This window comes from Microsporum canis, genomic scaffold (assembly GCF_000151145.1).
Source record: "Microsporum canis CBS 113480 supercont1.1 genomic scaffold, whole genome shotgun sequence".
Taxonomy (NCBI): Eukaryota; Fungi; Ascomycota; class Eurotiomycetes; order Onygenales; family Arthrodermataceae; genus Microsporum; species Microsporum canis.
In genome coordinates this window covers 1,817,150-1,839,943 of record NW_003299169.1, presented here as the reverse complement: position 1 = coordinate 1,839,943, position 22,794 = coordinate 1,817,150, and the positions used below count along the sequence as shown (strand labels likewise).

At 47.4% G+C, this 22,794-nt stretch overlaps 9 protein-coding genes across 9 annotated transcripts; 3 read left to right on the top strand and 6 right to left on the bottom strand.

The window, feature by feature from the left end:
* On the top strand, positions 1–861 carry MCYG_00681 (uncharacterized protein; the record flags this gene model as incomplete). The annotated part of the gene is made up of 4 exons (XM_002850531.1): positions 1–61; positions 208–240; positions 321–380; positions 461–861. 4 exons carry the CDS (start codon positions 1–3, stop codon positions 859–861), a joined length of 555 nt encoding a protein of 184 aa, XP_002850577.1.
* Positions 862–1,687: 826 nt separating this feature from the next.
* On the bottom strand, positions 1,688–5,731 carry MCYG_00680 (vacuolar protein sorting 41; the record flags this gene model as incomplete). The annotated part of the gene is made up of 6 exons (XM_002850530.1): positions 1,688–1,950; positions 2,028–3,562; positions 3,728–4,324; positions 4,377–5,308; positions 5,362–5,388; positions 5,450–5,731. The coding sequence occupies 6 exons, from the start codon at positions 5,729–5,731 to the stop codon at positions 1,688–1,690; spliced, it is 3,636 nt and encodes a 1,211-aa protein (XP_002850576.1).
* Positions 5,732–6,095: 364 nt separating this feature from the next.
* On the top strand, positions 6,096–7,729 carry MCYG_00679 (YagE family protein; the record flags this gene model as incomplete). The annotated part of the gene is made up of 3 exons (XM_002850529.1): positions 6,096–6,437; positions 6,510–7,406; positions 7,688–7,729. The coding sequence occupies 3 exons, from the start codon at positions 6,096–6,098 to the stop codon at positions 7,727–7,729; spliced, it is 1,281 nt and encodes a 426-aa protein (XP_002850575.1).
* A 101-nt stretch (positions 7,730–7,830) lies between these two features.
* On the bottom strand, positions 7,831–10,204 carry MCYG_00678 (krueppel-like factor 14; the record flags this gene model as incomplete). The annotated part of the gene is made up of 2 exons (XM_002850528.1): positions 7,831–9,853; positions 9,913–10,204. The coding sequence occupies 2 exons, from the start codon at positions 10,202–10,204 to the stop codon at positions 8,145–8,147; spliced, it is 2,001 nt and encodes a 666-aa protein (XP_002850574.1).
* A 614-nt stretch (positions 10,205–10,818) lies between these two features.
* MCYG_00677 (ubiquitin-40S ribosomal protein S31 fusion protein) lies at positions 10,819–11,610 on the top strand (the record flags this gene model as incomplete). Its single annotated transcript, XM_002850527.1, has 4 exons — positions 10,819–10,868; positions 10,992–11,098; positions 11,159–11,439; positions 11,521–11,610. The coding sequence occupies 3 exons, from the start codon at positions 11,005–11,007 to the stop codon at positions 11,608–11,610; spliced, it is 465 nt and encodes a 154-aa protein (XP_002850573.1).
* A 481-nt stretch (positions 11,611–12,091) lies between these two features.
* On the bottom strand, positions 12,092–13,689 carry MCYG_00676 (endochitinase 1; the record flags this gene model as incomplete). Its single annotated transcript, XM_002850526.1, has 7 exons — positions 12,092–12,756; positions 12,819–12,876; positions 12,939–12,988; positions 13,039–13,068; positions 13,134–13,387; positions 13,457–13,557; positions 13,642–13,689. The coding sequence occupies 7 exons, from the start codon at positions 13,687–13,689 to the stop codon at positions 12,092–12,094; spliced, it is 1,206 nt and encodes a 401-aa protein (XP_002850572.1).
* Positions 13,690–15,604: 1,915 nt separating this feature from the next.
* Positions 15,605–17,510, bottom strand: MCYG_00675 (di/tri peptide transporter 2; the record flags this gene model as incomplete). The annotated part of the gene is made up of 4 exons (XM_002850525.1): positions 15,605–16,938; positions 16,994–17,050; positions 17,104–17,414; positions 17,482–17,510. 4 exons carry the CDS (start codon positions 17,508–17,510, stop codon positions 15,605–15,607), a joined length of 1,731 nt encoding a protein of 576 aa, XP_002850571.1.
* Positions 17,511–17,772: 262 nt separating this feature from the next.
* MCYG_00674 (uncharacterized protein) lies at positions 17,773–18,421 on the bottom strand (the record flags this gene model as incomplete). The annotated part of the gene is made up of 2 exons (XM_002850524.1): positions 17,773–17,796; positions 18,146–18,421. 2 exons carry the CDS (start codon positions 18,419–18,421, stop codon positions 17,773–17,775), a joined length of 300 nt encoding a protein of 99 aa, XP_002850570.1.
* Positions 18,422–20,195: 1,774 nt separating this feature from the next.
* On the bottom strand, positions 20,196–21,112 carry MCYG_00673 (uncharacterized protein; the record flags this gene model as incomplete). The annotated part of the gene is made up of 3 exons (XM_002850523.1): positions 20,196–20,296; positions 20,487–20,575; positions 20,742–21,112. 3 exons carry the CDS (start codon positions 21,110–21,112, stop codon positions 20,196–20,198), a joined length of 561 nt encoding a protein of 186 aa, XP_002850569.1.
* Between the last annotated feature and the right edge of the window lie 1,682 nt (positions 21,113–22,794).

Genomic DNA, 22,794 nt, shown 5'->3' with positions numbered 1-22,794 from the left:
ATGGTTTCTACCAAGCTCATCTTGGCCGTTTTGGCCTACGACGCTGCTATTGCAGCTGCTGGTAAGTGGTATCTCCTTCGTTCGCCTCCTGCAGTACACTCCCTGCTCTGCTCGACACGTTCAATTGCACTTCCTCATTGGCCTTTGCATTCTTGGAGGCGGTCATTGCATATTTTTACTTGCTATATGGCTGACTGTATCTTGTAGCCGGCGTTCCAAATGCCATCAATGCAGGTGTTGGTAAGTACAAGCGTTGATCTCATTCAATCTTGCATCACGCCCCCAGTTGATGAACAAACTCCTGACTTGCCATATATCAGCCATCGTCGAGCGTGACGAAGCCAACGTTGACCATATCAACAAAATAATCGAACGTGATGGTAAGTTTGATTTGGGTTTCCCTTCCTCAGTATTGAAAGAAAAACGCGTCCATAAAAGGCCATGCTAACTGGTATCGAAGGCGCCATGACCGTCACTGTCACCATGACTGACTGTGGACCCGCACCCACTCCATCGGCTTCAGTTCCGGTCCCATCTGCTACCTCAGCCAGCGCCTCGGTTCCAGACGTCACCACTGCCGTCCCGACTGGCTCCACTGGAGTTCCTACTTCTTCTGCTGAGGTTCCTACTTCTGGAGCTTCCACTGAGGTGCCATCTTCTGCCATGACTACCACCATGGCTACTGAGTCCACCTCAGCTCGCAAGACTACGACTTCAGCTACCCATGAGACCACTGCTAACCACCCCACTCCATCTGAGACTGTGGCCAAGCCAACTCCCTCTGCCATGGCTTCTCGCCATGTTGGCTTCCACGCCGTCTTGGCCGGTATCCTTGGCGCTGCAGTCTTTGCTGCCTTGTAAATCAGTTCAGAAGATATGGACAAGCATTCGTCTGTGTTCTCAATGGTTCCCCTTTTTCTTATGAAACACACAATGTCAAACTTGAACCGATGCTCCGTCTTCAAAGCATGTATCCACTCTCAGTGGCTTGCATCTCTTCTGACCACTTTCATTTTCTTTCTTTTTATCTGTGATCATGATCCTTGGGGGTGATTTGACGAAAGCAATGTGTTTCAAGACTGGTCTGCAATGTAAAAATTGACGAAACGAAGGCGGCCTTTTCTTGACAGTTTATCAGGGGATCTTTAGTTAGCAAAAATTAGGAGAGTCTGGTCTAGCCATTCTTTCAGTACTGACAACAATTCCAATGGACTAACTCTCATTTCTGACTTTGCCCCTTACTTATACTTGCTCATTAGAATCCTGGGTATCGATGGCAAGTGGCCTTGCTGGTATTAATATTATGAGCTAAGGGTAAACAATCCTCGGGATTTGTGAGGCTGAGCCGCACTAATGCAATTATCGAGTTAAACACAACATCAACACGCTGACAACTTACCTCCCATAAAAGAAAAAAATAAAAACAGCTCTCTAAACATACACGAAGATGAATATGTACCTAAGCCATATCGCTCTGATGAATGTACGTAATGCATAGATATCCAAACTTTCTCCATAAATATAATAAAACAAACTCGATGGTTGGGTATTAAACAACCTTGGAAAGGGTATAGTCACGTGATTAAAGTATGGCTAGGGCTCAGGTCAATATTGCTGGCGACGATTATTATGATACCTCTTCTTCTCTTCTTCCCTTATCTCCTGTTCGTATTCTCTCCATATATTATTAGTGTGAGGAGTCGTTGAGTGATTCGGCGCATATTTTGCATCCACTTCCAATTTTATCTCGTAGAAGCCTAGCATTCGTGACCTTGAGGCCGACGGCGCGAGAGAGCGCTGAGGATTGGACAGTGGATGGTTGATGATGAAGTCTTGGTGAAGATAAAAGCTGTTCTTGTGGTGCTTCCTGTTCATGAGGTGTTGGCTGACCATGGAGGTGAGATAGATGATATATGTGACCACACGCGAAGACGATGATAGTTTCGGTTTCTAAAACGTCAATGATTGTTAGGATTCTATGGCGAAATGAAGAATATGGTGTCTCTTGATTTGAAGATAACATTTACCTTGCTCAACAAATGCTTTCTTGCACCCTGCGCATCTGCCTGGCGGAATGGCCTTTGTAACTCTCTCTTGTTTTTCTTCGATAGTCTCGCCGGTTGTCTCTGCTTGAATCACATTATCTTGGTCATCAGCACCTTCTGCAGCAGTTCCTTCATCGTGCCGAATATCAAACTTCATTCCTTGTCGTTGAGCTTTTCGTAAGGCATCCATTCGAATAGCTACTTCCCCAGCTAAAACTTTTGCGACTCCCAGGCTAATGCTGGCTTGAATATCATGCTCTCGAATCATTCTGGTAAGACCTTCTCTTAAGCCTTCGATCTCAAGCCCACTCGGTATTTTCCTAACAAGCTTTATTGGGTCAATGGCTGTGCTTGCCTCAGTGAGTAATGTGCGTATATACTCTGGTTTGTCCATCGAGTATGACAACAAGTCATCCCACAGGTCAGGATCATCCTGGGTCTTAGCAAATGAGATAGCGTGGGATATATCTTTCAAACTAGAGAGGATAAGCTGAAGTGCCCGTTTCGTTTGTCCAGTTTTTGACAGGAGGTAAATAAGTTCTGGTGTAAAGTTTCGGCTCTCACAAATCGTACAGGCAGTATCGTAGGAGTACGATGTACTAGATTGCAAGAATTCCATGAGTAGCGGACGATCATAACTGGCAAAAAGTTCAACGGCTGTATTCGCAAAACCGTCAATCAAGACTCTCCCTTCATCTGCAACTAATTTTCCTGCCTCTGCCGCAGTCCTGTGGTGCCCACGAGTTCTGATGGCAGGCTTCCCTCCCTCTTTGGTCATAAAGTCCCCTCTCCAGAGAGCACGAAGGTAGAAATATAGGAAAATACCAAGATCTGCTTCCTGTAGCTGTGATACTACAGTTTCAGGGCGAACGATACCGTTAGCTGCCTCGCGTACGAGAAGCTTAATAGGTTCCGAGGTGGCCTCCTCCAGCTCGGAGACTGGGGTAGACTTAATTCGATTCTTAGGTACCCGAAGTAAGATAAAGCCAGGTATATCCTCAGAAACAGAGTCGAGGAGATGGTACTCTCGTATCAAATTCATAACCGCATCTCCATCCTGAAGTCGTATATAGCATCGTAAAGCTTCACGATAATGTCCTCCAACTAAGAAAAGCTTAGCAAGGCAATTTAGGAGGTTTCGCCAGTCCTCAGTTCCTTCTTCTGTCGAGACAAGTTGGTCTTGTATAGCTGCAGTAACGCTATCGGTCTCAAAAAGACTCGGAGGCCAGAGTTCTATTAGCTCATTAAACCTGACTCTGTCACGAGAGACATAGTGGCCGAGAATAAGTTCGTATACAAACGACGGTAATGGAGGATCAATGTCAATAGGCACATGAGGCGTGATTTCGTCAAATTTTCCTGTCCGTGCAAAAACACAGATCCAATGATCCCATGCTGTAGTAGTCTGAAGAACTTTACTACAAATATTCCCTGCTTTCTCCCATTCTCCCTGGCCAACTAGCTGTTTTAGCCATAACTCGCCAATTCGACGTTTCTCTTGTTCCAGCTTCGAGCTACTAGAATGGTTAGTTGTCCGAATGGACGAGCTATCAAGTAAAGACATCACTGAAGGCCCTGGTGCGCTCGGAGTCGGGGTTGCCGGGCGACTTTCTCCTCCACCACCGGAATCTAGGCCAAAAGGATCTGGGTTCTGTTCAAGGAGCTCCCAGGCTTCTTCATACCGTTCATGGGAATCAAGCCATGCTAGCCGGTCCTCGAACCCTCTTTTGACAGCAATTATACAATCATAAGGGCTATGAACAAAGACTCTGACCCCTAGGGTTGCAGCAAGTTCGATCTCTTTGTTGTATTTCCCACCATGAAGCAAGCCCGTAGAGTCGACTATGCCAGTCACCTGGAAACTAGATCCTCTGTCCGCGCTACTAGTCATGCTGCGAGAGCTAGTACCGGAGCTAAATAGCCGCTTGGGATAAAGTGTAGCATCAATAAACCCAGCTGTGATAGATTCCAAGGCTCCTCGTTGAGTGGTTGAAGCAATCCGACTCAGTGGGAGGGTGTCAAGATGGTAATCGGATGCGGAAAGGTTTTCATAGTTTCGAACAGTCAGGATGTCACCGCTAAGCTCCTCCTCAGTATCGATATCTATAAGGCGCAGTTCTGGTTGGAGGCCATTCTGTCTTCGTCGAATTCCACGAGCAGGGCCAGCCTGCTTCGAGGGCGTTCCAGGCTCATCATCTTCGGGGATGATATATGACAAAACAAGTAATAAATTTTGGGTATATAGCGAAAGACCAGATATGATACAATCTGTTCGTAGTCTGCAGTAGTGTTAGGATCTGACGAAACCAATAGAGTGTATAAAAAACGAACTTAGTTGTAATCTCAGCAGAAGCAATCCTCTTCTTCCCGACACCCTTTGATTGATCACCGCGAGACACCTTTATGATCCATATCGTCCCTCCCCAGCCAACAAGGAGTTTTTCTGGATCGTGTTTTTTTAGTCGCTGTGATTGGGATACACCCTCACTCACTTGCATTGCAGATGCATTATCGCTCTCCAGTGAATCTTCGTCGATCCATACAACTCGAGGCTTCCAAACTCCAGCCATTTCGTCCCAGGCTTGCGATCGTGGTCTATCAGTATGACCAAATCGTTCCCAGGCATGTTCCGCCTCTGTCTGTTCCAAGTGTAAATGTGAGCGCATTATTTTAATACCCTCTTCATTCACCCAAGCAACGTATTTGCCAGATCTTGACCATTTTATGCAACTAATAGCTCCCTCTCCACTGTGCAGTACTCTGTCTTTTCCATTGTTCCCTCCAAGACCTAGAGAGCCGAACCAGCCTGCGGGGCTTGCGCTCCCCAGTGTTGCATTTGAGCTTGCTCCAACACGACCCCCGATAGTAAGAACAAGATTTCCAGACTTTCCTCCCGAAACATATGTCCTATCACTTTTATAATCTGGTGATAATGCAACTGCACTGACTGGCCTTCCAAAGTTCCGGAGTGTTACGTCTTTTGGGTCAACTAACGAGGCAACGCAAACATTCCCATCCATAGAAGAGGTTGCAATATATATCGAGTTTGACGGGGTTGGTGGGATTGTGATATGCTGCTGGATTTTGGACCCATTGGGGCTCTCAGATATAGATGCACCTGATCCAGCAGTCTGTACTATGGGAGTGAAATCTGCTTTCGAAGGTGCTGGCGGTGGGAAGGGAGAAACTGAGATGGAGTCGATGCTGGCAGAATGGGCATGATAAACTCGGAGGCGCTGGAAGAATGGTACGGAGTAAATATGCTACAAGTCGTTAGTCGGCGGTAAGTGAGATGATGAACCACACGATTGCCTACAATATTTCCGTTATGGGTTCCAATGATCTACAAAGCTCTTAGTTAAACCATATCTGAGCCTAAGTTGTCGTATTGGCATAGAGCGTACCATTTTATTCCCAGCAGTCATGAAAGTACTGGTGGCATCCTTGTTGCGATAGAGCGGACTTAGGACTGATGTAATTGGGGCATATTTGAGTCGCGGTTCCTCATCTTCAACATCGTCGTCTTCTTCCTCTCCCTCATCATTATCCTCTTCCTCCTCTTCCTCACTTTCCTCATCCATGACTTCATCTTTCGGGGTATCTCTATCTATCGCATTGGGGGTCGTTTGGCCTGGCTGTGTCTTCCGTTTGCCGCTTTTCACCTCGCTGGGACCCGCGGCCTCCATCCCGCCGGGTTTATATCTTATCTAACAATGGGCGCCAACACGAACGAAAGGTAACATGACATATAAACAGAAAAAATCCTGAGATCCAGGGTTGGAGGAGGATGAAGAGCAAGGAAGCTCCCCAGGCGGCAAGCGGAAGCTTAAACGCCGGGTTATCAGAAACGCCGACTTCCCGGCGCTTTTTTCTAGGTAGCCTTTAAACATTTTTGGAAGAAACGTTCAATATCTACAATATATCATCAGTTGTGCATATACCAGTACTATCACGGCTTCCCGGGAAAATTCAAGCTTGGAAGCTGGTATGTCTCTTATACCGCAATTAATGGGCTAATTACCCTTCTATACGCTTACTATTCCGGCAGTTATGTTCGTTCGTCGAATTTTATTCGCACCTAGAGAATGTGCATTACTCAAGAACTCCGTTCACCGAAATATCTATTTAGCGCCTTTTGGGAGGCCTCTTGATACTACCTTGGGTCGCAATGCCTTCCATTATTTCAATAGGAAGCTTGAACAACAAACCGCATCCCCTGAGCTAGGGAAACCGTTGGCTCAACAAGGAAAGATAGAGCCATCCAGGGGAAAACGGACATCACGATCCCCTGCTGGGAAGACATCTTTACGACGTGCAGCTGTTGAAGCGCAAATATCTAAAGATGTCAGGCGGCAGCCGGTATCACCGGAAATACTCTCACCGGAGCCAAAGGTTAGCAGATGAAGAAGCGATAACCCACTTTGAAATGGATTTAGGAGCTAACTCCCTTGTTATTCTTTATAGGTTGTCACTGCATACGCTGTTGCCGAACGGTTCGATATTGCCAAAGTTATGGAAATACTTCTAGCGAAGGGATATGAGCCAGATCCTCTGGAAACCGGGCTTTACCCACAAGTTGTCCATATCCAAGTTCCGCTTGATTCAATACGGCGGACTACAAGCTTAGCATCATCAGATCTACCTCCTGACGAGGTTGGGGATGTGTTTGTATTCCCCTCGGGGACTGTTGTATCGTGGTCACTTCCGGAGAATTTCGCGTCATATCTAGCTACCACAGTGCTACTACCAGCTGCCGAAAATCCGCACATAGAACGGATAGAGACGGAAGATCTCGATTATGTTGAAGATCCTCAGAGAGACAACAGCTTAATGAAAGGCGATGTAATCATCTTGGGCACACATCCTGGCCCCGAAGACCAGAGGCTGCAAGACAGCCGATCCGCGAATCGATCTTCAGTCGACACGGTACTCACAAAGATCGCATTTTCCTCAGGTCTTGCTCGGAGTACGAAGTTGGCAGTACTGGAGAGCTTGTTACTAAATTATTTTGATTCTACCCGAAATATACCCACACAGCTATCAAAGGGATCTCGATTACCGTATACACGCAGTTTCATATTACGCAAAACAGGTCAACTACTAAGTCTAAGGGCACAGTTGAACCTTTATTCAGAATTAACAGACTCCCTACCAGATATCTTCTGGGATAGCAGACACGAGCTTGGGTTGGAAGGGAACTATGACCAAGTCGGAAAAGCACTAGATGTTGGAATCCGGATCAAGGTGTTGAACGAGAAAATGGACTACGCGCAAGAGATCGCCAGTGTGCTGCGTGAGAGACTGAGTGAAACTCATGGGCTCCGGCTGGAATGGACTATCATTCTCTTGATTGCGGTGGAGGTTTGTTTCGAAGTTTTAAGACTCTGGAAAGAAAGAAAACAAGAATTAGCTGCTGCTGCTAAGGGGAATGGAGAAACAGCTACTGATTCCCACTCTTCCTGATCCCTCTCTACTCTTCTTTATTCCCACTCCCCGTCTTAGACGAAGTAAACGGTTGGGCTACTTCAGTGGGTACGTCCAGCAATTCCCTTTTTGTACAGATACCATTTGATTTTAAGCGTTTTCATCATAGAATAATAGGTATATATAGCTATATGCTTTATATACAACATTATCACTAGACTTATTCAACATTTCTACATAAGCGGTGGATACTGGCTTAGAAAACCCCAGCATGACAGACAGCATGGCAGCTTTGCACATTCAAAAATATACCCAAACCCAAAACTTCGTGCTAAAAGTACAAAAGAAAAAGAGACACTTTGACAAATCAGGACTTCATTCGGGCAATGAACAAAAGCAAGGGAAACGATTTGACTATTATCATACAACTTCGCGCATAAAACCATCCCAAAAAATCATATCAAAATGGAGACCAGGTAAAACTGTGACATCGAAATCGTTACAAAAAAGCAAGGAAACAGCAAAAGGATATCTATAACCCTCAGTCAAGAAAAATCAGACATTCCACATATACACCATTTCGCCGTGGCCCCTTTCAAATCGACAGACGGAAAGAATTCGCAAAAGCAGGGACAGAAAGTAGAATGGGGCGTGGAGAAACTTCGGAAACACATATTATTTCAGTTCGGTCGTGAATGAATCAAAAAAGGAATCGGTATTTGGCGACATGGATAGCGGGAAATAATCATTGTCAAGATTAGGGCCATCGCCATTTAAGTGGTTTAGGAAAATATCATCATCATATTGCGATGAACCAGATTCGGAAAGACCTGTTGTTGATTGGGGACCCAGAGGAAGCTGATCGGGATCAAATGCTGATGTGCTTGCATGGCTATGGCTCGAGAAAACATCATCAAATTCGGTACTACTTGAATCCTCAGCGAAGGTTGACCTTGAATCTGTTGGCCATAAAGTTCGGCAAGGCGAGCCTGTCAGGTCCCTTTTGCTTTCACGTTTGACGGGTGTGGGAGATCCACAACCAAGGGACAGGGGCTCCAGAGGCTCTTCCGGGATGTCAGCGAGGTACCGTTTTGAGGGCGATAAACACAGTTGGTTTTCTTCGGGTTCCTGGGACGTGGAATGGTAGCTACGGGCTGGGGAACCGATATTTCCAGTACTGTAGCTTGGGGATGCAGGAGGAGTGAAAGTAAAAACATCAGGAGGCAGGGAAATCGAACCCATGTCAAGGAAGAGCATTTCCTTAGCAGGGCTGTGTTCTCTAGTGCTTGGTGCATCCAAATTTTCGCTTTCAGGAGATGGCGCCGACGAACTAGACGAAAGCTCCTGGGATGGTGGGCTAGGAGCCTTTTTCCGCTCTCGTTGTCGTGCTCTCGTCGCCTTCTCCCTTCTCTCTTCATATTTGGGCCTCTCCTTCCTAGGTCTTCCACGTCGTTCTGCTCGTCTCACAGCGCCAACGAATGCGCCGCTACACATACCACGCTGCTTATGTCTGGTTAGAGCATCGTGTCGTGCAAAACTGTTTCCACAATCGCAGGGGTATGGCTTGACGCCAGTGTGGATTTTAGAGTGTCTCTTGAGATCGTGACCACGAACAAAGCTCTTGTTGCAGTGGTTACATTTAAACTGCCTATCGCCGAGGTGTGTTTGGACATGAGATTTGATGTTTTCTTTCCGCCCAAACCTCTTCATACACCCATCGAAGGTGCATATCCACTTATTATCCACTGGGTCAGGGCCTTCGATGTAGCCACATATGTCTTCGAGAGTAACCCCTGTCTCCTCCAGGGAGGCGTCAATGCTGGCATCAAGTTTAAGGTCGGCGATTGTAACCACTCGAGGGGCCAACGCTGCTTTTATGGGAGAAGTAGATCCGCTAGAGGTAGCTGGCCTGGATCTGGTCGGTAGGGCATGTGCAGGTGCGGGAGCAATTGGGACTTTTTTACTTCTTGTATTAGCGAGGTCTGAAGATTCTTTTGGAAGTTCAGGCTGTGACGAGAAGGAGGTCATGGTTGGTGATGGTAACCCCCCCAGAGCGAATGGGTCTGAGTTGTTGGTTTCGAAAGTGAGGTCTGTAAAGATATCATCATCCGTCTTGGGTAATTTTGACTCAAAATCTTCGGGCAACTGAAACTTCGGTGGTTCTTGGAACATATGAATGTTCTGAAGACTCTGCTGCTGGACACCATATCCATCTTCTGAGCCTTGAAATGACTTCGCTCTTTGCATTGGTTCTCCATTTCGAGGGAGCAAGGGCGGAGGAGCTCGTTTAGTAGGAGATGATTGAGCAGTCCTACAGTTTCGTGGAGGTACAGTCGTGGGTTTCCAACAGGGTGTTGTTGCTGGCGTTAATGGGAAGGATTGCCCTTATGGATGACAATGTCAGCCATGATCTGGCGCAAACGACGGGGAAGAACAAACTTACCGTTCTCTGTGTGCTGGAGCGGTGTCATTGGGCGCTGAATTCCGGGAGCAAGGTTGATGTTATAGTCTCCGATATCCAGCCATCGAGACCAGTCGTAGGGTTCCTGTCCATATATCGAGGTATTCTGCTGATGCAGTGCCACACCCTGATCGAGGCTCAAGCCTCTACGGTGTGAGGCCCGTCCACTAGGGGGCGCTGGCGCAATTGGTCTTGGGGTGAAGTGTCTCTTGGAGGGAGAACATGCGTCTCTCGAACTCTCTGACTCGGATGGAAATGAAAAATTCTGCAACATGGCTAGAGCTTCACTGGATATCTGCTAAAAGAACAAGGTCAAGTAGCTTGATCTAGTTTGGGGTCAGATGACAATTACCGAAACAAAATTAAATATCAAGTGTGGTTCATTGCCTCTTGAGGGCGTCCCTGGCTTGTATTCAACAATGAAACGGGGAGGAGGTGGAAAAGTTCCAGAGCGAAGAAAGGTCGTTAACGAGGCTTTCAAAAGTGAGGTTTAGATGAAAGCGTCTTGCAGAGGGGGCTGGCAGCTAGCTGTTTCTTTGAGCTAACGAAAGAGGAGCTCAGATTAACAGATGAGAGGAAAAGAAGGGCGCCAGATGGCTTGTCTGTGAAAAAGTAATATATAGATAGACTTATTCAGGATGATGGGCGATGACATCCTCTTGATCTAGTCCACGGCGACTTTGAAAGCTTTGATAGAAAGCCCGAAAGAAAAAAAGACCGTCGAGGAAGTAAATAAGCGCGTCGACCAGGCAACCCCAGATCTGGACTAGCGCCATAACCTAATCTTGACCTTAAGTAATCACGTCACATGATCCACACTCGCGAAAATTAATTTTCGACTTTTTAAAGATTTTTGTTTTTTTGGTGAGCTTCTTGACCTTCTCCTTCGTCCACCACCGATTTGCATATTGAAAGGTTGAGGAAGACAATTTGTCTAGGTAAGCCAGAGGGTCGATTTGTCTCTTCTTTATCTCCTCCTATACACCAGCAGTGATGTGCAGCGTGTTCTACAATGTATGGAAAAATATGGACTGATCGGCTGATTTCATTGCGACTACCAGGCCTTTCGTCAAGATGCAAATTTTCGTCAAGACCCTCACGGGTAAGACTATCACCCTTGAGGTGGAGTCTTCTGATACCATCGACAATGTTAAGACCAAGATTCAGGGTAAGCTATTACCCCCGCCAAGTTCGAAGACGAGGCAAAGTGTTAATAGTTATTCCATAGACAAGGAAGGAATTCCCCCAGACCAGCAGCGCCTGATCTTCGCCGGAAAGCAGCTCGAGGACGGCCGCACTCTGTCTGACTACAACATCCAGAAGGAGTCCACCCTTCATCTCGTGCTCCGACTCCGTGGTGGTGGAAAGAAGCGCAAGAAGAAGACCTACACTACCCCCAAGAAGATTAAGCACAAGCGCAAGAAGACCAAACTCGCTGTGCTCAAATACTACAAGGTTGATGGCGATGGCAAGATCGAGCGTTTGAGACGCGAGTGCCCTACCCCCGAGGTGAGTTTATCCCGTGGTTTCAGCAAACATCACTTTGCATCATATACCTATGATCATGTGAACTAATTCGGCAACTCTTAGTGCGGTGCCGGTATCTTCATGGCTGCTATGCACAACCGTCAATACTGCGGCAAGTGCCATCTCACCTACGTCTTCGATGAGTCCAAGTAGATTTGCGGGCTAGTGATCGACAAGTAAGCCTCGAATGATGTGATTGTACGAACTATGTTATGAAGCTGCTGGCTTGATGTCAGGCATGGGGTGATTTACCGTCCAGAGTTGATTATACTCTCAGTAGCTAGGCTAGATTCATCAACATCAATGAAAGGATATGAACTTGGTCATAAAATAAAACATCCATTCGAGGGTGGTATGTTTAAACGAGTGACGCGTACTATATACACGCAAATATCAAAAATATATAACTACAGCATAAAAAACAATCATCATCAGAAGGGGTATGAACGGAGTCTAGAGGCCCACATCAATCCGTCAGGCAGCACGTAGTTAGCATGACAAGCAGCCGACGGAAGGGTCTCTAGACGCCAGAAACTTGTCACAAAGGGTGTTAGAATAAACGAAACATCAAAGAGTAAAAAATACTAACGAGAATGGTAAGACACCGGTAGGAAACTGTTCGAGTTCTCGTAGCTCAAGAGAACCCCTTCTTCAAATTATCGTACTGGCTCTCGGGATATTCGATGGAGTTCTGGGACTTCTCCAGTCCCTTCTGGCCCTGGGCAGTCACACCCTCGACAAAGGTAGCAATCAAACTTCCACCAGCCTTGGTGGCATTTTTACCACCTCTGTCACCGCTAGCTTCCCACCACATTCCGCCTCCGAGACCGTTGTCGATAACCCACTTGGTTTTATCCTGAACCATCGGAACAGTGTCGTAGGAAATCATGGTGCGGCTGGCCTGGTCGTAACTCCAGGAGGCGCCGCATTCATCACTTTTCTCCTCTTTAGCTCCATCCTTGGGGAGAACCTTATAGTCCCAGATACCATTCTCCCAGCTACCCTGGCCAACTCCCTGGAAGGGCTTGCCGGGTCCGTCAGTGTTGGTAAATGCGCGGCCATACAGAGGCATACCCAAGACAATCTGGCTCTTTGGTACACTACCATTCTTATTATAGTAGTCAACTGCAGCAGAGGTCGAGAAAGGAGTGCTGGTGGGGTTTGAACCGGAAGGTCTCAAGTTAGCCTGGTGTCCAGCATCCTTGTCCCATGCGCCGGCAAAGTCGTAGGCCATAAGGTTGAAGAAATCGAGATAAGCACTCATATCCTTGAGCTTAAGCTTCTCGTAGTTAACGGGGCCTATATACTAAGGTTAGATATACAATTCATAGCCCATGTACTCGCGCAAGTTGTAAACGTACCACATGGAACAGCAGCGGTGAGGAGGAACTTGCGGTTCTTCTGAGCGGCGTTGAGAGACTATAGTGTGGTAATAAGCTATACAGGTCCGTGTATTAGTAGACCGGGGGAATTAAAAATACCTCTCGGCAAGCCTTTAGGAGCAAGACAAGGTTGTTGGCCTCATTCTCATCTATTGAAGATTAGCAACCGTAATCCGATAGTAGAGAAGGACTCACTCACCCTTGGGGTATTCCCAGTCAATGTCAAGGCCTAGGCGGTGAATACATAAGTTAGCTATATCACTCTATCTGTCATATTCTTATGTAGTAACGAACCATCAAAGCCCAAGTCAAGGAGGAGTTTGGTAGCTGAGTCGGCGAACTTCTTCCTTCCCGCATCGGTGCTAGCGGGCTGGGCGAAGTTCGTGGAGTAGGTCCATCCACCAATGGAAAGCATAACTTTGAGGTTACGGTTCTGCTTTTTCAAGAGGAAGAGTTGCTTCGTGCATCCGTAGACATTATGGCCTGGCTCACTCCAGGAGTCGCCGGGATAATGCTTCTCGAGATCAGCGTAAGTATCAGAGAGGTATCTATGAATGCGCCGTTAATAATTTATATTGCGGGGATAGTCGAAGTGGTTATATTGGATAATGACATACACTTCTCCAGTCTCTGGACGGATATTAGCAAATGCGTAGAGAATGTGAGTCAGCTTGTCGATTGGAAGGTCGGCTGGGTTGTATGCTCGTCCATATATACCCTGAACAGCCCCAAGAATGATTAGCAAAGCATGGCCTCCTAATAGGCTTATGTTAAAACGGAATAGACCACTATCAACACATACCCAGTTCACGAAATAAACCACAGAGCGGTATCCCACAATATTTCCCATGGTGGCAGAGAGTTCAAAGATAGTCTAACAATGATAATAGTAAACGATACTCCCAACTGCAAAGAATACAGTCAGTATAGATAATAGAAATTGCGATTTGGGCTTGAGAACAGGTAAGCTGGTTCAAAGGAAGTAGCGCACTGTATATAAGAAAGAAGAGAGAAAAGAATCAACACAACCACGGTATACAGCGAGGGGTATAAATAGATATCAAATCCAGCGGCCATACCCGTTTTCGTCTTTCCTTTTTCTGCCTCTGATTCCGGGCCAGGTACCATGATACTGATCATCATACCAATAACGAACACCCATGGCAGGTCACGGCGACTGAAAATTCGACTACATCTTGATCACGATCAGCTTCCAAGGCTGGGGTTTGTTGCGTACACCCCGTACACCCCGTACACCCCGTACACCCCGTACACCCGCATCTCCTGTGTATAACGGGTGACAAGGCTCGCGCTTTCTTTCCCGCAACTCATACGTCTTTGCTTTTTCTTCATCTTCTCATTCAGTATTGCTTGCTTCGCTTCCCGTCCACGGTTTGCTTTGTTTTTTATGGCAAAGCACATTGCTCAGGTCGCACAGTGACCGAATACCATTTTCTCAGCCACGCTGTTCTGGCAGGTCGTGCAAGTGATCACGCCCCATGATATCATAGACAATATTATAATCCCGGGCTCAGCCATCTTAGAAGACGATGGGGAAGAAACCCCTGTAAGGCTGGGTAGCTCGAGAAAAAAGAGATGAGTCTCGTGGGGCTAAAAAGGTGGTATATTGAAGATAATTCAAGGAAAGGACAAGTGGCTTAGGCACTAGTTCTGCTTATCCCCTTTATCATTGCGCCTGTATGGATAAGGGCCTTAACGACAGCCCGCGGGGGATCTGCTCGCCTAGAGCTTGCGAACCAGCTAACCACAGCTCGGATCGCGTCCATAGCTCCTAGCTTAGTTATAGGTAGATATGGGGGTAAGTCCGTCTCTCCCCCGCTTCGCTTCGTCTCATCATCGCATTCCTGGATTGGGTGGGATTGGGTGGCACCCCAGGCAGCATCTCACAAAGCCCACGAGGTTCTATAATTAATATATGAGCCCCTCCAATTGTCTCATTTTCCATCTCCGTCTTCCACATTGAAGGGTATATTGCGTACGCGTTAAGTCATCGTGCCCATCTTTGCCGCTGTCAGTGTCACCATCACCACCCCCTCCTCCATGCAAGTAGTTCTCGAGCTTTCTGCCATGGGACCGGCGCAGTACTGGGCCTGACGATGGTGCTGACAACCCTGCTAAGACGGCCTGACATGTACTGCTCTTGTCGCCAGGGACCACGCGGGCGTTGAGGGAGAGGCCGTGGGAGAGTCACACAGAGCCTGAGTTCGCCCCCTCCCGGCGCCTTTCTGGGCGAACGAGTAAGATAAATAGCTGGGAAGCTTGCATCTGATAGATCGTAAAGAAAAAGCAAAGGTGGCTTATGTCGTAACCAACCAAGTTGTTGAAGTGAGGTTGGAGATCCAAATGCCTTTCCAGGGTTTAGATGTATTACATAAGCATTTCTGCTGAACGTTACATCTAGAAAAGATCACACGAGCGAATAAAAAAAGGTGAGTATGAGGAGGAATGGAGGATCTCTCTGTTACGTTGGTCAAATGAATACGAAAAGGTAAAAATGAGGCGAACAGTGAGAGAAGCGGTTAATCGATTATTTAATGCTTCTATATGTACATCCCTCGAAAGGTGTGAGGGCAAGACTAGAACACTGCAGGGACCTAGATGGTAATCTCGATCTAGGCCAGTGGTATATATATATATAGACGTGGGAATATGGGGTTATGAGCAGATAAAGAAAAGTAGAAAAGAAAATATGATAATTAGAAGGTTCCTATACATGACATGTCGTCTTTATCTCATCACCACGTCTAGACCTGGTCCTTGTCCATTCTGTTCATCTCTTCTTCCTTAGCGTTAAGGCCACGGAAGATGATGAAGAAGAGGATACCAGTGGAGAAGGAAGCACAGGCAAGACCGACGAACATCCACTTGATGGCAGGGTCGTAGGCAACGGGGACAAGGGCCTCACCGATGGCAGATCCGAAGGCAGTGGTGAGCAGGTACATGGACTGGACGAAAGACTTCATGGAGACGGGGGCTTTAGTGTAGGCGTACTCGAGACCAGACACGGAGGCGAAAATCTCGGAAATACCGATGAGCATGTATGCAGGAGTCTGGATGGCAATGTGGACGTGGTTGCCCTGGGCAACACCATCGACCTTGGCAGCGGGGCAGGCAAGTGGTTGATCGTAGCATGGTCCTGCGTTGTAGATGAGGGTCTGGACGATGGCAGCGTAGGCCATGGCGAGGGATGCGACGATGAAACCGAGAGAGATACGGGAGATTGGAGGGAAAGGGATATGAAGCTTCTGAAGGATGGGGTAGACGATACGGTCGAGGATGGGAATGAAGACGAGAATGGCGATGGGGTCGAAGTTCTGCATAAGATCGTTGGGGATGCCGTGGCCTTCCATCTGAGCGGCTTGGGAGACGAAGTTACCAGAGAACTGGTTGTAGACGACCCAGTAGATGGGGTAGAAGGCGAAGACCTTGCAGGCAACGAGAGCACGCTTGAGTTCCTCGACGAACTGATCGTCCCAGGCGACGGTGCGGCGGTTGCCATGTTCAGCCTGATAGGATGGCTTGGGAGCGTCCATGTTCCGGCTTGTGGCCATGATCCAGAGGGCGCTGAAGGCGTTGGTGATGATGGAGCCGGTTGGTGGTCGGACAACATACGCATTGCGTCCGAGGATGAGGGTGACGGTTCCGACAACGAACACGCAGAGACAGAGCAGAAAGGCGGACCAGAAGCCAACGTACAGCTCCATGTATGGGGTTGCCAGCAGAGAGAGAGAGCCAAGGTTGATACATGCGTAGAAGATCATGTAGATTCTCTGGATGGTGATGGCCGGGTCAATGATGACACGCTCTCCGGTAGAGAGGGTGGAAACCGCAGGCACACGACGCTTGTACTGATCAGCAATCAGAGGAGCGACGTTGGACTTAATACCACCGGTACCGATACCGATGATGATGATAGAGGCAATGAAGCCACCGAGACCAGCTCCATGGGCGAGAGAGCTGTGAACGGAGGTAGCAACGAGGATGACAAGACCGGCAATGTAGACGAAGCAGAAGTACAGGATGGCCTTGTACTTTCCAAGGTACTGATCAGCAACGATAGCACCGAAGATTGGAGTAACTAAATATATCGTTAACAAGGAGCCTCTTTCATTAATATTCTTGTGAGGACCTACCATAGCACCAGAACTGGAAGAAGGTGGTCAACCCAGTAGCACCCTGATGGCCGAGACCTATTCAACGAGTTAGCAATGAATATTTATGTGCCAAAAAGATATTTACACACCGAGAGCACCACGACCCTCACTTCCGTCGAACGGTCGCTGGATGTAGTTTTGGAACAAGCCGTTCATGCCATAGTAGGTGAAACGCTCGCAGAGTTCGACGACGGCGACCAACCAGGCAGACAGCGGCAGGTTTTCACCGATGTGCCTGAGGTTGAACTTTTCGCTCTCAGTCGGCTCCTCGCCGTCTGGGGTCTCGAAGCCTTCGCCCTTCTCAGCGTCGATGTCAGAGCCGGCCTTGGTGTCTAGGACGGCGTCGCTGGGGATATCCTTTGCCTCGTGCTTCTCATCAACATTGACATGCTGGGTTGCCCTATAGTTCCCGGCATTAGCATCACCACCCCCATTATTACAACGCAAGCCCATCAAGAGTCACTCACTGAACCGGCGCAGTTTCCTTGTCAGCCATGGCGACAGGACGAGAGATGCTCTCGGACAGTGAAGTCTTCGAGCCTTTTATCTTCCTTTGATTAATATGTGTCGAGGGGAAGAAGTTGAAGGGCCCCGAGCAGCGTCAAAGTGATGGAAGAGCAAGAGAGAGAAAAGAGGAGGAAGAGAAAGAAAACTCGAAACTGCCGGCAAAAGACTGATATATATTAGTTTTTCTCTCTCTCTCTCTCTCTCTCAATCTCCTTGCTCTCTCTTCTCTTTCGCTCGTCTTCGTCTGCCTTTCAGAAAATTCCCGGGGGCTCCACCTGTCAACCCATGCCCGAGATATAAGTCAGTATTATGGATATATAAGATTAATAAAAATACATCCATACAGGAACAGGCATTTTTCAGTTACCCACACGCACAGAGAGAGTTAGTATGTACGGGTACATACCACGAAGTTCGAGGAGTGGCCAGGGGGCAAGGATGGGAAGAACAGGACGAAAACCTCCCCCTCCTCTTGGGGGGCGGACGGAGATAGCGACTATTGTGGCCATGTTGATGCAACATAGGGAGAAGGGTCACATCCAGAGAAAGGATCAGCATAAAGAACCGGAGCTGGCCTTCTCTGGAGTACATACATAGTACACACACACACACACACACACGCACGTTGCATATGCAGAGACTAAAAACTATGCATGTAAAAAGTCGGAGCGTGTCTTTTTCCTCTTTCTTTTTTATCCCGGAAGTTTCGTATTTTTCTGTTCCTTCTCGGTGGAGTTTTTGTATTATAAGAAAAACGCAAACCTGCCGAGGTCGACCTTGAGTCCCGTTTTTCTTGCTCTTCTTCTTCTTCCTCCTCTTCTTCCCTTTCGACAGAGGAGAGTCGTAAGCCAACAAACAGCACATCGACGTCTGCTTTCTGTCGAGACCATCAAGCCGCATCGTCCAGGTGGCCAAGTTCGGGGCGAAGTGCCGGTCGATCCGTGAGATACTTCATCGGTAGAGTGTTTTGTGTAATTTTCCCCGTCGTAACCACTTTTTATCTTACACGGCGAGCCCGTAAGGAAACCAGACAAGGGAAAAAGTCGAGCAAGACGCATCCTTTTTCGCGGGCTGACGGCGCCGTTCCCCATGGGGCAGGCGAAAAGGGCCCTTCGAGAAGGGCAGGCGATCACCTTACTCACATCGATACACATCCCCACGCATGCGTACGCACATCTCTACTCTTCCCCTTCTTTGCTGCGAAGAACCGAAGAGACACTCGCCAAGACGGTTGCTTCTGCTTAGGCGGTGCTTAGATGAGCTTCAAGCACCGCGCTGAAGTCTTGGAGAAAAGGCTTGTGTGGACGCACAGCTGAGGAGAAAGCTGGATGTCAAACAGAACAAAAAAGAAAAATACCTTCTCCGGAGGATTATACGGAGTATACACTACGTGTATACGAGAGTACGAGGGAGGACCTCTCTTCTGGAAGGGTTCCATCAGATGTTTCTGCCTTTATTTTAGTGTGAAAGCTGTCGTCTCGCCAATGAGCCTCGACGGCGCCGTCTCTTTCTGGCTGGTGGATGACAATATCCCAGACAATAGCATGACAGCCCTTAACGTCCGGGGTTGGTTCGTGGAGACAAGTCTAATATAACATACAGGAAACTGGTGTATTACCGTTACTTTACTCACAAAACGGGGGCGGTAATTTGGGGTTTCGGTCTCAACAGAGTACCAGCCCTAGCATGGAACAAGCTATTCACAACCACCCAACGCTGATTGGGCTCTGCCGAAGCTCCTACCCCGGCCTTTCTGTTCATTTCTGTTCTCTTTTCCGTTCCAGATGTTGTTATATTACACATCAACTCATATCACCACCTAGGTTTTCCGCGATCAGTGCGCAAGCGGGCTTTCTCGGGTTCAGGCATCGTCAAGGGTCAACCATGCCAGCCATGCTCAGCTTCTTCTCCTCCTCCTTCTTTCTTTTTTTTCTCTTCTCTTCCGCATGACTCGACAGATGGGGGTAGAGAGGACGGAGTAAATACATAGTATGTTGTGAATCCGTTCTCCGGTGTGGAGAATTTGACTGGTGGTCAACGGCTATGCATCCATTTTCCCAGCTATATGTTTCCGGCCTGGGGATATAATACCATCCCACTATAACTATCTTATTATATACATATGTATACATTGTAGGGATATATAGGCTTGCGGAGACGTGGAGAAAGCAGTGATGGTGTGCTGGCGTTGATCTGACAACAATCTGGCATCCAATCACCCAGCTGCTGTCAGGCCCCCTTCCAACTGTCCTCATTTTGCGTTTATTGGGCTGCTCCCCCAGGTCTTTCTCCATAGCTCATGGATATCTCTGTAATATGGAAGAATACGTATAGCCCAACATTTTAGTTTGGACGAAGGTCTTCCCGCTGGCTAAGTGATTTGGATGCCTGTCGTCGACGGAAAACTGTGGAAGTTTTTCTTTTTTTTTTTCTTCCCTTCTCGAACGCGGGTATCAGGTGAGATAACAAGTTCCTCTTTAGCCTATCGTCCTTTTACCCGACCCAAACCGTCCCTGAAGCAGATCATGGGATGATAAAGTATTTATGCTTACTTAGCTTCCTTAGCTTGTCCCCAGAGGCAGGTGGTTTGTCTTTCCTCGTCAAGCATTTGGATGCACAGTCAGCGCATCAGTAAATGTAGGGAAGTTGAGTCATAAGCTCAATCAACAAATTATTACAAACCGCTACTGGTTTGTCCACTTTCCCTTGTAATCGGGCTGGCGCTCTTATTTACCAACGAGCCATCTTTCAAGGTCTCAAGAACATAAACTCTTGCTAAGCAATTATTATTGTCATTAGGTTAGTTTTCTCAGTCATCGTCACAATACACAAAATTACTCTTCAACCAATTACGTAGCGTAATATTACGTAGTGCGAGTTTGAACTTTAAGTGAGCTGTGCATCCATGCTGAGAGGAACGTCAGTGGGTAGTTTATCCCCCGATGACAGGCCCTCCACAGGTTACTCGGTAGACATGCATATACACATCCTCTTTTTAGCTCAAGAGTTTCCCATCCGTGTAAACACCCATTGCCAAATATATCTTCTCCCGGTCTGATGTCGTGTTAGCGTCACGGCCATACCTTCGACAGCATCTCAGCAGTATGCGTACATAGGATGCGTGTTGGATCGCAAGCGACAAAAGGCGTCTCTTCATCACGATCTACATATCCCTTTTCGGCCGATCAGGACGTCGTCCCCAGAAAATGGATACTCATACTTGTGTGGTTTATGACCCAAGTACGGATATCGTACCATATGAGTACCATATATAGAATCTCGTCCTTTGCCAAGGAGATTTCTAATTCCTTTGTTGGTGCCCATCGATCCATCCTCATCTAATCCTAGCCCTTTCCACGCGTTCACACGCAATGAATTGAACATGGCAAATCCCCAAGGCTCTCTTTGCTTTAATACAATAGTATTACTCAGGGTAGCTGAACGGTTCACTCTTGGTCTCATGACTGGATTTGACTGGCCAACAGCAAGATATTTCGGGTCAACACCATCTTGCAGTAGGAAGCGGGGGATATTGCGGAAAGGAAAGGTAGTGGCCAAGTCAATAGTCACTTGAGATGTATGAACACTCATAGAATGAAAGAAGAGAGCCGGCTAGATGGGAAGTACCATGTAGCTTGCTTGGAGAGCGGTATATGGCTGTGGCACTCAAAGAGCCCATCACGCATAGATTTTCGCGGTGGGAAGTCCATGTTTATATCTGTCCTGCTCTGCTTAGAAAAAAATGAGGCTTTATCTATTCAGCTAATGCCGGGTATTCTAAAACCATTCCATGGCCCTAAACAGGTGGAGTAGTGATGGCCCGCCAGCCATGCAGCTCTCCAATCAACCGGCTATATTGGCTGCAAAAATTACTCAAGAAGCCTCATTATCTTTCGTCGTTATGGCTGCCTGAGGCTGCAAAGGAAAGCATTCTAGCCAAGAAGGATTCGCGGCAGTGGCTTCAGCCTCAGCTTGCAACGACCAATTCGCCTCGTCCACTAGCATGCCTTTCCTTCAGCACCAGTATAATCGTAACAGGGTTGCTTAGTGTCGTTTTTGCCGCATGTAGCGGATTGCGGCTCCGGCTGAGCCCGTTTGCCTCAAGTTAGGATCGATGGGGGGTGAGGGATGCAAAATCTCGTTATATGGCATTCAATGGCTCGGGAGAAGCCAACGCATACTGATTAATCTCTGGATCTCCCCAAGCTTAGCATTGTGGATGCCGGACAAAACCTAATCAAATAAGTGGGGGAAAGCTGGTATCCAGTACCATCGATCATTGATTGATATAGAGCTGCATCTTTAGGTGGGACTGCTTGGAGGATGCCTCTTGCATTTGATGATCATAGACTAAATAGCTATATGCAGGGATGCTGACCAGAGATAATGGCACCGTTGCAACTAACTATATAAGTAGAACATGCATCTAGTGAACTTGTCTGATGTTTGACAAGTGTTAGTTTCCACGCCACGCGCGGATGAAGTATCCATCCGCCGGAACAGCTTGCTTTGAAGATGTCCATTGTAGTTTGGACTGCGAGACTAAGCAATCAAACCTAACAGATAGAAAGAATTGCGTGTATGGAGCGCGGAAAGATCCCGACTATCAAGCAGCCACGAATCAATGTTTATTAAACAGTAAGAAGTCGTTCTTTCACAGCCACCACAGGAAATATGCAGTACCGTCCCATTTCTACCTCGGGAAACCTTTGCCGTAGCACCAGCGGGATGTGGTGATACTAGTTGTTTACTCATTCCACCGAAACAGGAAGTTATCAACCACTTGTTAAACAAATTGTGTGCACAGCCACAGCTCGCAAGCGCAGAACAGAGAATTCCACACGGGCCATGCAAGGTACCTCCTTTAAACTTATGCCAAGACCATGTGGCTACCTGAAAGAGCCTCCAAGCTAGTCTCATAAAGGAAATAACCCTAAAAATAACCTTTTTCCCATTTTGGGGAGGGCGTGCGCTAATCCCGATACGACTGGTATTTTCGCTCTTCGGCTTCTTTGGGCAACTTCTTCCTCACCTCTTTTCTCGATATACGAAAACCAAGTACTGCAGCCACCTATTTGGACAACACACTGCCGTTAGGTGATGTCATGTTGTCAATATCCCTCGCGAGGGTTGCTGTCAATGGTGGCAGTAGAAAGAGCCGGCGAAAATCCTTACTTAGTGTTCCTTCACCTTGCATAAGACTTCGTGTCTGGTCCTTTGAATTTCTCCGGGTTGAGGCAGAGTTTGTGGCAAACATATATCAACTATCAGCT